Source organism: Leptidea sinapis, chromosome 36 (genome assembly GCF_905404315.1).
Source record: "Leptidea sinapis chromosome 36, ilLepSina1.1, whole genome shotgun sequence".
Taxonomy (NCBI): domain Eukaryota; kingdom Metazoa; phylum Arthropoda; class Insecta; order Lepidoptera; family Pieridae; genus Leptidea; species Leptidea sinapis.
The window spans coordinates 5,897,996-5,911,818 of NC_066300.1; the positions used below are offsets into that span (position 1 = coordinate 5,897,996).

Sequence of the window (13,823 nt, forward strand, 5' to 3'; positions counted from 1 at the left end):
TAAGTTTAATTTGATTTGTTATCAAGAGATGATTGATTGTGATAAAAATATTTTAAAAAATTAACACGCGTTTCATAATAATTTAATTTTAACATCAGAAATTCTGTAAAATTACATTTTATTTATTTTACCTGGCGTTGCTTTTTGTCTTGTCTAGCCAGTCTCAGTTGATGTAAGTTATAACGTTTGAGTACTTTTTTTGCATCTCTTTGCATATATTATTTTATTATGCTGAAGCCTTAGATTAAGGATTGTCTCCGCTGCACTCTAACTAACAACAGCAACAGACACCGCACTACCTAAGAACAATAGCTTTTTTTTTACGGCAAGTATTAGATGCTTGTGTGCGTGGTATCTTTCAAATTTTCTAACATACAATGTTATCTTACATTGAAATTAATAAAATACAAAACACTTACTGGTGGTAATATGTGATCCCAGTGTCATTCTTATTTTTGCAACCCGGAATATTAGTTTCAATTATTAGCAAAGTTTAACAGAACATGTGGCACGTCAACGTCACACATTGTACGACACTACGTTAGTTACCGCACTTTGCGACTACACCTGCAGTATCTAGTTGGAGCGCAGTGGAGAATAATCCTTAATCTAAGGCTGAAGCTATAAATATGACTCGTGAGGCGTCACTTGTGAATAAAGCTCAACTTTTTCGAAGTGGTGCTTTTAAAAAAATATATACTTTTGACATTTCTAAGTATAATTTATGTCGTAAAGGAATTAATAATTATTTTTTTGTTTGTTCATTGTCGCTTTATCAAGAATTATAAAAAACGAAAATTGATGATTATATCTTGTACTGTTGAGAACCTTTTAAGTGCAAATCCAATTTTTCCTTTTAGAGACACCGACTTCTAAAACGGATATTCAAGAGTCTAGTAAAAAGCCCTTAAATAAAGACAGGGCGAGAATCTTGTTAAACCCTTCATTAAGTACATAAAGATTACCGCCTAACCTCTTACACCTGACTCGAAAAACCTATGTAAATGTCCTTTATAACATTAATATACTCAGTTATACAACTCCAATTTTCCTTGGGTTTATCAAGAAATTTTCTTGGCGGAATTTTCTATTTTAATAACGGGATGTCTAAAGGCTCTAGTTATTAACTTTATAAGTGTCTACGGTTTTAAGTTAAATCGCATGTTATACAATTTGCTTAGAAGACATATGTTTTGTTGTAGTTCCATATTTTTAAAACACTTTTACTTCTTAGATTTTTGGTTACGAATTACTTTACTTATTTAAATTACTTTTTTTTAAATATTTGGTATTTATAATGCTTTTAACACAATTATACGAATTGGATGCAGCTACTTACAAACTAATTTGTTTTGTATATTAGAGCCATTGTAAAATACTCTATTGATTGAAAAGAGTGGCCGTTGAGTTTCTTGTATGTTCATCTCTCGAGCTCTACTTTTTCCGAATATGGGAGATTCAGTAATTTGAAAAAAATATTAATTATAGTAACGATTCAAAAGCGCTTAAGTAAAGCCTAATTGAATAATGTTTATTTGACTTTGACTTTGAATACTTAAGTATCCATCCCTACTCTGTGCGTATGAAATGTGTAGTTTTATTTGATTGACTTACAAAACAGGCGTTGTTCTGTCTATAATAAAAGCGCTTTAAATTTATGAAAAAGTAAATTACGTAAGTAAAGTAAAAATACATAACAAGTGGATGCTACGGGGTCGCAGAGCTTAGCGTCGCTGTTCTCGAAACAATCTAAACCCGTGTAAGGAGTAAGGAATAATACAAAAACCTTTTTTTGGATGATGAATCAACTTGGATTACAAATTTGAAGGTGGTTTAAGGATTTGAAGTGTCTCGCGTCATATTTTCCCCTATAATTATGAATTTCTATATCTTTCGTAAAGTAAGTGTTCATGTCAAACCGAGTCAAAACCTTAATGAACTCTCTCACAATTTTGAAGCCACTTTCGTTCATAACGAATTTATACTTTTACTTTTTAAAAATAGAGATGTCAACATAAACTGAGAGAACATTATAAAATAGGTATTCATAATAGTCAGTGTTAACATACACAACATATTACTCTTAAAAGAAGCGTTTTTTATACTTCTAATACTTATAAACTCTGTCAACTCACTACCGTTAACAGACACGATATCACATACAACATAACAGGAACCTTCTCACAATCGTTATAACGGACTCTCTGAAACCAGAGTATGTGCCGAAGATGAAACGGTAACGTTGATCAATGAACAGGAAAGGCCAACCAAAAATCCTCGAGATCGCTCCGAGATGTCTGCGAAAATCCCAGAAATGCCAAACTTCTGGATCAGTTGGAGTAACTGAACACTGTAACCAAAATGGATTGAATGGAGTCTAATTCCGAAAACAGGAACCCCTTTGCTTTTTAACTCGGAGCGAGCGATTACATACAATTAGTAGTACTACAGGGAGAGATACTTTGATAATACGAAATATTTTACTTGTCGAAATTACGTCGTTCAGACTGGAACACATCAATCGAACATACACATAAGTTCAAGGACTATTATAAAGTACAAATAGAAAACTTTTCCACGATAAATAATTTTATATTTAATTTAAATTCTAAATTGACTGGTTATTTTGAATCCTCAATCGACCGAGAGTGTTAAACGGATTTATACCGACATAAAGCGTGACGCGGACGACTCCGCAATTAGGGACCACTTAACTCCTAAACAACTTCAACCTGTGTGGCTTGTTTGAATGCTTATTCATTTTTTAGCTTTTTTAGAGTACTCGTATTCACCAGTGATATTTCTCTTTTTGACAAGAAAAATTGTATTTTAATTTTGCGATGTTTTGTCGCATTATCTTAATTGAGAGTAAAATTAAATTGTAACTTTGTTGCCTCATGTATAGTTGTGTACGAAACAAAGGCTGTTTGCCCAAAATTTAAAAAGGCAATAAATATATAGCCATTGCCGTCATTTCGTTTGCACAACATAATATTTCACACCAGTGGCTTCTTTTTGCTCAGGAGGCCGCCAGTACTACAACGGTGCCTTTTTCTGCCGTGAAGCAGTAATGTGAAAACATTATTGTGTTTCGATCTGAAGGGCGCCGTATGTAGTGATTATTAACTCTTGGGCAAATGAGACTTAATATATTATATCTCAACGTGACGATCGCAGTTATAGTCCTGCTCAGAATTTTCGGGATTTTCAAGAATCGTGAGCAGTTCGTATCAATAACTATCAGCTGAACGTTTTGCTCGTTCTATCCCTTGTTGTCATAAAAATATATAGAAGTAAATATTATAATTGGATATTATTTTATACATATTGGGCCTTATAAATATGTGCCGCAATTTTGATCACATCACTACCTTCGTCATCCTGAAGCTTAAAAAGGATTGTCTTATGTGACTGTTATTTTGAAAATAAATCGTCGAACGCTATAAGATTCTGCGGAGTTTCTGAGCGCTGTTTTTTCCAATTTTTAGTGCGAATTTAGCCACAGTATCTGTTCGGCCGTGTACGCGTGATATATTTAGCGGGGGTAATACTCGGATGGGGTGCGCCGTCGGATGGAGAGGGTTGTTTCTCGCGATCGATCGAAGCACCATTTTTAATGGTTGATGCTACTCAATATAAAATCGTTATCCTACAGTTTATTATAATAATAACTATTGTAAACTTATATTAAGGATTGGTCTCCGGTGCGCTCCAACTAACAACAGCAACACATACCATACTACCTAAGAACAATACCTTTTTTATTACGACAACTATTAGATGCTTGTGTGCGTGTCATCTTGACACTCAATGGCATCTTTCAAATTTTGTAACATACGCTTCGTGTTGTTTTACATTGAAATAAATAGAGTACAAAATAATTACTGATGATAATATGTGATTTTTTGTGTGTCAGTGTCTTTCTTATTTTTTGTTGTATTATTTTTACAAAGTCTAGCTGTGCAACCCGGCATTTTAGATTCAATTATTTGCAAAGTTAAATAGAACATGTGGCACGTCAACGTCAGACATTGTTTAAGACTAGCTCGAGTAAGCCCACTTGGGCGTAGTATTAGTTGCCACACTTTGCGACTACGCTTGCGGTATCTAGTTGCAGCGCAGTGGAGACCAATCCTTAATATAAGATTGTAAGTTTTTGCAAAACCATACGAAAATTCGGTAATTTATTTTCAATCCTAAGCGGCACTTCATTGTAACGGGCAGGGCACATCCCTTACATTTAGGTTTTTCACATAAAAAATGTAGATGCGTTACAGTTTAAAACACTAATGATATTTTATATCATAAAAAAATTCAAAATAAAACAAAATATCTACTTTCATAATAAGTTACCATTAGATTATTTTTTATCCATGTTTTATATTTATTAAACTGACTTGTAAATTTATGTATCTTTTGATTTATGTATATTTTTTGCTATTAAGTGTAATATAATCTTTAATTTGATTGCTGTTAGTTGTAAAATTGAGTGTGTACACAGTGAAACTGTTTGAGGAGACTTCCTTGTGTTTTATTTTTATTTTATTTGTATATATTTATGTATATCTATTTGTATCCAAATACATTCATAAACAAAATGTGGTCAATATTGATATTATCTACATTTTTTTATATTATTCTATGTAATATATTATGTATTGTGTATGATTAGTCATTTTTATTTATATTTTTACAGCTACATCCGGATTTCCGGTTTCAAAGACAAGCGCTCACTTTTTATACTTGCGATCACTACTTAAAGGTTTGATAAATGAGTTTTCTGTTAATTATTAATTAACAGTTGTGCCGCTAGCTCACGCTTAGGTTAGTAACGGACCAAAATGTAGTTGTTGTGAACTTTTAGCAGAAAAAACAGTTTATTTTGATAACTTGAATATTTTGTTGAAATAATTACTTATTTTTTTAATTATAGAATTAATTTTGTAACATTAAAAACTACCATGGTTATTTTGACACGGATTGCAAGTGCAGTAATTTCAGTTATTCGTGATTACGACGTTTGCAATAGCGAAAAAATTAAAAATTTCTCTAAACTTTGGAAATATTCCCTTAATAAGGCTTTCATACGTAATCGAGTCAAACAATCCAGTATTATTTTATTACATCACTTTTAAATTCTCATCAAAATCAAATATAACCAGTTGAACAAAACGACGTTTTGGTCCACACACCGCCTGAAATAATAAATAGCAAGTTTTCATATATTCTTAGCTTCGAACACGTTGCTAGTAATTATCCGAGCTTCCCCTTAGTACTATCCCAATCATGGCATCCAAATAACATTATTTATAATTCGACTCCACTCATTTATTGTGCCAAGTGATAACAGATATAAGCACGGAGTAGAAATGGATACTTAAGTATTAAATATAATTATTAAAAGGAATTGAAAACGAGCGGTGGGGTCGAAACAGCAATGCGATACTCGATAATACTTATTTGAGTATCCCCTGACTAAGGAGGTCCTTAACTTTAATATCAAAACTACTCTATATAGATATTCTCTTGCTAAATCAATCTTAGCATAGTTTTGACTTCTTATATTTGTGTGTATGCATGTGTCTGAGGTGTCAGAGAAAACCACTAAATAAAAATGAAAAAATGTTTATTTCAGTAACAAAAATGGTACAATCATAATAGTGGATAAGATCTTCTATTAAGTGAGGGAGTTCTTGTGCCAGAAGGCCACGCTATTCCATATCAATTAAGATTAACAGTACTAAAAACTAGGGATCACAATTTAAGTCAATAAAATATAATATAAAAAAAAATATATGAACAAGATGACTGTGTGTGTATGAGAATCTGTGTTTGTGTGTGTGCATGCGTGTGTGTGTCATTGTTACTTTTCGTGAGGTACTACTTATTGTATTATTAAGAAGATAAACTCCTTATTATTATGCGAATATAAAAAACAATGTACCGTCTGCTCCCCGTTGTCGTGTAGGTACATGAGAAACTGTCGAGGTGTGCACTGAGACCGCCCGCGTCTATGTCACTGTGTCCGCATTTTATGCAAGCAATTTACGTGGTCTTTAAGCCGAGCAATACTCTTGTGTTGTATAACACAACTTTGATATTTAATAAGTCAAAAGGCATAAATATTTTATTCATTGAGGGTCAACAATCAACCTTACATTTACTGCAATTTCAGAAAAGTTGAACTTAAATGAAAATTTTACCATCTTCCATAATGTTTTCAATTCTATGCAGGGTGGTAAATTTAGCGAAAGAAGAAAAGAGAAGTAGATAATCTTAATAGTATCAAATACTCATAACTGTTAAACTGCTGCTGATAATGTCTTATAAATGCACGCACGACAAACTGTCACGTTCCGGCTGAGCCGAGCGTGCAAGCGAGAGCGAAGAACAAGCGATAGAGAGGCATGATCGGTCTTCGGCTAACTAAGTGTTCGGCTTATGATGCATCTTGTCCTTTGATTATTAAAATAAAGTAGCTTCGGTCGGCGAGTGCAGTAATAATAAGATATGTTAAAATTATAACTAAACAAATTTTATGACACATATAAACGATCGTGTAAAAAAGATAATTTCTTAAGTCGTTATAACGTAAAATTATCGAATTTTAAGTATAATAATGACAGTAAAAAACGGAATGTTTAAGCCACACGACACCTTAAGTGAAAACTTCGTCAAGGCTGGGTTGATAATACGAATTACAACTTTTATTTTATTCTAAATTAATAAATATTATTATTTCCAATAAAATAATTTTATATTTTAGCTAAAGCTACCTGAACGAGCCTATATATATCATTTCTGCGCTGCTTGCAGAAAGCATCCTTAAAGTTAATGTCTCATTATATCACCTGCGTCTTTGACTGTCAAAATGAAAAAGAAAGTAACGATATGATCTTGTATCTTCTATATATATAAAAATGAATTGCTGTTCGTTAGTCTCGCTAAACCTCGAGAATGGCTGGACCGATTTGGCTAATTTTGGTCTTGAATTATTTGTGGAAGTCAAGGGAAGGTTTTAAAGGTGAATAAATAGGAAAATGCTGCTAAATTAAATAAAAACAACAAATTTGTTTTTCCTTTGATGTGTCCATACATAATTTCTATGAGAGAATTTATTGACGCACGGTTTGACAGTTCTGCTGTGAAACAATTTCATTACGACAGCAGGGTGCATATTTTACGAAGTAATTATTGATGTTATGATATATTATTGACAAATTCATATAAAAACATTATTTTATTTATTATATATAGAACAGCGTCTATCGGGTCAGCTAGTTTAATAAAACATTAACTTAGCGTGGCAGTACCCAAAAAATAGAGTAGGACACAAAAATAAGTTTCCATAACAAACATTTTTAATTGTGGTGGAGATGACAGATACCATCACGACAATTTTACGCTTATAATTACGAGCAATTTCGAAATATTACACAATTAAATGGAATAACATCTTGTGAACATTTGTGGAACTTAACTTCATTCTTTGCCATATCGGTTTTGGTAGAGTTCCAAATTTGATTTTAATTGCAATTTAACTTGAGACATTTTCCACTTGTTAAAACACATCCTGATACCTTCATACTGATCACTTCACTGTATTACTCTGTTTATTGTGATTGAAAAAATCTCGTATTACTTACTATGTTGAACCAGTGCAGTTGGGCTTTGGAGGGTTCCTTGCTAGGATAGAAGTACCACAATGGTGCCTTATTCTGCCCACAGTAGAGCAGACTATTTATCGGAATCGGCTATTTGAAGACCTACTGAAATTATTGGTTTAATGAGAAGTCCAAAAACGAGACTCGGTTAAATACCACACTCATTTGTATGTCTCAGTGTTCAGTTCTTTAATAAATATTCAAATAATATAACATGTCATAACACCTTCTACATTTTTTTTTATAAAGAACTAGCTCACCCAGCAAATGTTGTATTGCCATCATAGTATCATCATCAACTGTAGTTAAATTAAGTCTGTTTTTTTAACTCCTGAGAAAGTTAGACAGATACAAAGATTCTAATTAGTTATTCATATCAAACTATTCTTCCAATTGTTGTTTTTTTTTTTTAATTCCGAACATTTTCATATTTATTCACCTTTTAAACCTTCTCTGGACTTCCACAAATAATTCAAGACCAAAATTAGCCAAATCGGTCCAGCCGTTCTCGAGTTTTAGCGAGACTAACGAACAGCAATTCATTTTTATGTATATAGATAGCCTTATTCAAAAAGCCTATTATATATACAATTAAAGAATAATATATAGAGGATTTATAAGTTTGGAAAATAGATGCTCCTGGTCCACCTAATAATAATTCCTCATATTAACATTACAAATGTAACATGAATATATTATTTAGGGTTTATATAAAGTACTTTTGTGGGCTTGCTTTGTGAGCATTGTTTTTGTAATTTTTCAGTTATCATGCTTATTATGCTATTATATAACGATTTGTCTCACTCGCAAAAATGGAATTGGTTGCGGCGGAGACCTGTGCCGGGTCGTTCCTCAAATATCTACGAAGGGAACGATGGCTGCTCAATGCGTCAACTAGTGAACGAATGCTGCTTGTGGTATCTGGCCTACCTGTTACATAGTTAATCATTGTAGTTGTTGGATGCGATTACTAATTAAGACAGTAATCACGGCCATCATGTTCACGAAGCACGACCTCTAAAGGTAGATGCATCCAATATATGACAACATTTACATTTATTCAGTTCATTTTTTATTACTTTTTATGTAATATTATTTTGATATTTAAAACGCTTTTAACATTGAACACTATTCATATATTGGATACGGCAACTTACAAACTAATTTGTTATGTATATTACAGCTATTGTAAAATACATATATTCATATGTGGCTTAAAAGAGTGGCCGCTAAGTTTCTTTAATATTCTTCTCACAAGCTCTTCTTTTCCTGACATAATATGGCATATTCAGTAATTTAAAAGAAATATTTTTAGTGTCGATTCGAAATCGCTTAGTTTAAGTCTAAGTGAATAGAGTTTATTTGAATTTGACTAACATCTTACGTGTCAAAATGACGAGTACAATCTCTGTTCCACTCAGAATTTTGTCCTTAATTACTTTAATTTTATACATGTTACTAGCTGACCTAGCAAACGTTGTATTGCTATGTAAAGTAATAAAAAAATTTTTGGGGGGTAAAAAGTAGATGCAACCGATTCTCAGACCTACCAAATTTATTGTACTACAATTAATGTAAGTATTGATCCATTGCCATCTTGCAACCCTATAGCGGATTTGTGGATGGAACAGAATAATATAAAAATCGCGATAAGCAAATTAAAAATTTAGGGATGTATATATTTTTAACTCTGTATCATAAAAAAAAAAATATCGTCCAAAAAAATAAAAAAATAATTTAGGGGTAGACATTTAGGAGGATGAAAAATATATAGTAGCTGATTCTCAGACCTACTGAATATGCATATAAAATTTGGCAAAAATCAGTAAAGCCGTTTCGGATGAGTTAGGTAACTTACATTGTGACACGAGAATTTTATATATAAAATGATGATACGTCATGTAATCTACAAATTTTATTCTATGTTTGTATAGGCCGAATTGAAATGGTACAATATGTATGTAGGTAAATATTTGTTAGTACGGTCTGAACAAAACAGAAAACACATGTAACTAATAAATTTTAAGTTTTGAAGTCAGTCACAAGTTTTAAATGTAGAGTTTTTCTGTGGAATCGCTTTACTTTGAAGTATTCGAATATCGCAAGAAAATTTTACTTTACGTCATTCGAAATGACAAAACAATAGTCTGCCACTTAAAATATTTTGATTATACATTTAAATTAAGTGTATGTATGATAAAACCTTAAGTGTCGGAATCCAAGTAAAATTCTTGCAACATTTTTATATCACAAGCCGCTGTATGGAAGAACTTACAAGTAATTGTGTTATACATAGACGATAAGACGAAGATTATTGAACAGCGCGCCAACGCCCTACGGGTATATATTTTATATTTTCAGATGGCATTAACTGACACTTACTTGACAGGTAATTGACAGGAACTTTGACAAGTCGTCCTATAGACCGTATAGTTGTCAGTCAGTATCAGAAATATATGTACAGTATTTTTACTTCTAATGTATAGACAGGAATATGAAATGTTACATTTTTTTATGAAAATAAGGGACGAGAAGAGCAAGACGTTGAGCTGATGGTGATTGATACGCGCTGCCCATTACAATTCAGTGCCGCTAGGGATTCTTGAAAAACCCCAAAAATTCTGAGTGGCACTACAATTATTGCGCTCGTCACCTTGAGACATAAGATACGGCTACGGCGCCATGCAGAACGAAAGACACCAATGCTTACACATTACTGCTTCATGGCAGAAATAAATTCTAACAGCTCTGTTTACATAGCGAGGCCCCTCTGTTCAAGTCTATTTATTTAAGTGCAAACGTACAATGTTATTTTATTCAGTAGTAAATACAATCTCATTTCCCGATAGTCGCTTTGTGAATACGTTTGTTAAATAAACATGTGAAGATTGTCCTGTTTGATATTGTTAGCCGGCTTTTGCCTGAAGGCTTTCTGGTGTTTTATGTTACTAAGTTTTGGAATATTGTCATAGATTTCACATATGTAGCGTCTTTGCAGAAAATATTATCCGGGCAGATTTTTTTATGACAATAAGGGACGAGACGAGCAGGACGTTCAGCTGATGGCAATTGATACGCCCTGCCCATTACAATGCAGTGACGCCCAGGATTATTGAAAAACCCAAAGATTCTGAGCGGCACTACAATTGCGCTCGTCACCTTGAGACATAAGTTGTTAAATCTCATTTGCCCAGTAATTTCACTAGCTACGACGCCCTTCTGACCAAAACATAAAAATTCTTACACATTATTGCTTTACGGCAGAAAAAGGCGCCTTTGTGGTACCCATAATCTAGCCGGCATCTTGTGCGAAGAAGCCTCCCACTGGTAAAGCTAGAAAATATTTTATATTTGTGCATTTACCGTCTGAATAATAATTTTTCGTTTGTAAACGCTATTCCAAAACAATAGATAGCACTAAAAAGTATAAAAATAATTGCGTATTTTATACAATCTAATTAATTAATCTAATTCTAGTCATGATTATTGTTTTTTTTGGAATCGGTGTACTTCCGCCGCGACCCGCTCTCGCCTCCTCACGACTCAAGCACATCTCACCTATAACTATGTATGTAGTTACAAACCTATCTTGGATGACACCGACTTCAAAAATTACAATAATTGTAACTAGAATTAGATTTATTACTTAGATTGTATAAAAATACGCAATTATTTTTATACTTTTTTATTTTCAGTGAATTTGAAGTACACTAACTAACAATTTGTCTAAATATGTGTAGATAAACTAAATTTTTCAATGCAGCTATGAACGTAAGCGCTTTGCAATTTGATTACAGACAGTTAGAAATTCTGCCACAGATGGTACTTGCTTTACTGTAAGTCGTTAAGGAGTCCCATTAATTGACCATAACTATGTTATGGTAGATGACTTAATTAATATCCGGATAGCATAAAAAAGATTCGGCCGAGTATCGTTAATTTGCTCCTAAGAATTGAGAGTTCCGTTACTTTGTCATGGGTTCCTTAATCAGAACATAACCAAACTCTCACCAAACTAACCTAGTAAAAGTATATCCTTTCAAATAAAAAAAGAATCATCGAAATCAGTTGGCGCAATATTGAGTTATTCGCAAATTTATCATCCACTTTGCTATACGTATGTATAGCGAATTTAAGACTTTTAGGTTTTTTGGTTTTCTAATGGAAGTCATTGTCAGATCTGGACCAAATTACAACGGGACCACATGGGAAGCACCAGCTTTCAAATAAAAGAATTATCACAATCGGTTCTCCCAATCGAAAGTTTTGAGGTAACATACATAAATAAAATATACCGACGAATTGAGAACCTCCTCCTTGTTTGAAGTCGGCTAAAAATGTTGTTATGAATTACCACTTTTGCTTTCACCACCATTTTAGAATCGCTATTAATTATGCGTAGAACACAATTTTAATTAGGCCTCCAGCCGATTGCAATTAATTTGAGTCGTACCATTAAATCTCAAACAATTCTGCTAAAATATAAACATTTTTATTAATGGAAGTCGTTTCTTACTGCTACGTTACATCTCTGTCATTTCTTCAACATAATTGATCAATCATAAAATATTTATCATCTAAAAGCTTTTTTAATTTATAAAACGTCGTGCAATTTTTGCGTAAAATCAGGTGAGCTGTAAGTCCGTTTGTTTTAATAGGCGAAAAGCTTCTGTTGTTAGAAAGAGACGGTTAGATAGATGTGAATAATGTTAAAATATTTTAATACGTCAGTTAATGCTCATTACACAAATTATCTTGCGGTTTACCCCAAATTAGGCATAGTCACAACCTAAAAGTTGAACAAAGCATACACGATTTTATCAACGATACGTCACTCGAACGGTTGGCTCAGTTGGTAAGTGGTTGCTCGCACGGAACGAGAGAGGTCGCGGGTTAGAGTCCCGCATAGTTCGTAAAATTTTGTTTTCAAATTTTATTTGTGTAATTAATCCCAGAAGTGAAGGTTATCACTTTTAAACATAACAAATTGTTGAGGCATAGCATACAATGGGTACAAGACAACGATATATTATATAATACAATTTTATGCATATATACTTATGTATTCATGGCTCGGAAACAAACATCGATTCGATCGACCGGGTTTCGAACCCGAGACCTCTTACCTCAGTAGACAGGGTCACTAACCACTTGGCTATATTGGTCGTCATACTAATTGTAAAAGTTAGCGATAGAATTTAAATATGCAAATAATTGTTTCAGTCACAGCGTTACGGGAGCACTGGGATGAAGCGAACGCTCGCGTGCTTCAACGTAAGGCACAGCTGGATGCCATGTTGGGAGACTCTCAGCGGTACGAGGCGAGGCGCAGAGATGCAGACGCCTGGCTCTCTCGGATGGAGAGCAGACTGGCCACGATGACAGCACCCGGACACACCGCCGATGTGCTCGAAATGCAACTGCGTGAACAGAAGGTTAATTTTTTTTATTTTAATTTCATTAATCATTTTCTAAAGTAACATCAAGTAAGTCAGTCTTTGTTAAGTATATGCGCTTAAAAAAAATCAGTACGCAATAAGTTATGCCGGCTTTGAAATGCTCGAGAATTCTTCATAGTCACCCGACCTACTAACGCAGTGATTCCTATTTCCAAAGTTGAACGATTACTTTAATGGACCTAAATTCGAAGATGATGACGCCACAGTACAGCAACTGTTAGATGAAAAATAAAAAAATAAATAATATAATTCGAATGTATTATCATTTAATAAAAGTTACCGGCAACATTCTAAATATGTCTATTGTTCAGTTAATTGTCCAATTTGCATGATGTTGCAATATGCACAGTAAATGTATTACGAAATTCAATAGAATTGTTAAAAAACGTTTGTATGGTAAAGGTTACAGTAATATAAATGAATTTCTTAATGATACCACAGATTGGGAATGGAGTGACTGCCCACAGGCTATTCAATTTTATTGTACTATTTTACATTGTAACCATATTTTTATTGCAAATTAAAGAAGCCCGCTGAATTTCTTACGCCCGTTCTTCTCAGGTCTGAGCCATACTTTTTCGAATGGGTGGTAGCTTTTGACTTTTAATATGTTATATTATATTACTAGCTGATTCCCGCGACTTCATTCGCGTAGATAAAGGGTTTTTAAAAATAATAAGCAAGTTTGGAATTGAAGATT

At 33.2% G+C, this 13,823-nt stretch overlaps 1 protein-coding gene across 1 annotated transcript in view; it reads left to right on the top strand.

The window, feature by feature from the left end:
* Positions 1 to 13,823, top strand: part of LOC126975575 (dystrophin, isoforms A/C/F/G/H) — a 657,038-nt gene that overhangs the window by 221,630 nt on the left and 421,585 nt on the right. The window contains exons 44-45 of the mRNA XM_050823519.1: positions 4,697 to 4,762; positions 12,888 to 13,099. Of these exons, the coding sequence (XP_050679476.1) occupies positions 4,697 to 4,762; positions 12,888 to 13,099 (278 nt within the window). The remainder of the gene's footprint in view (positions 1 to 4,696; positions 4,763 to 12,887; positions 13,100 to 13,823) is intronic.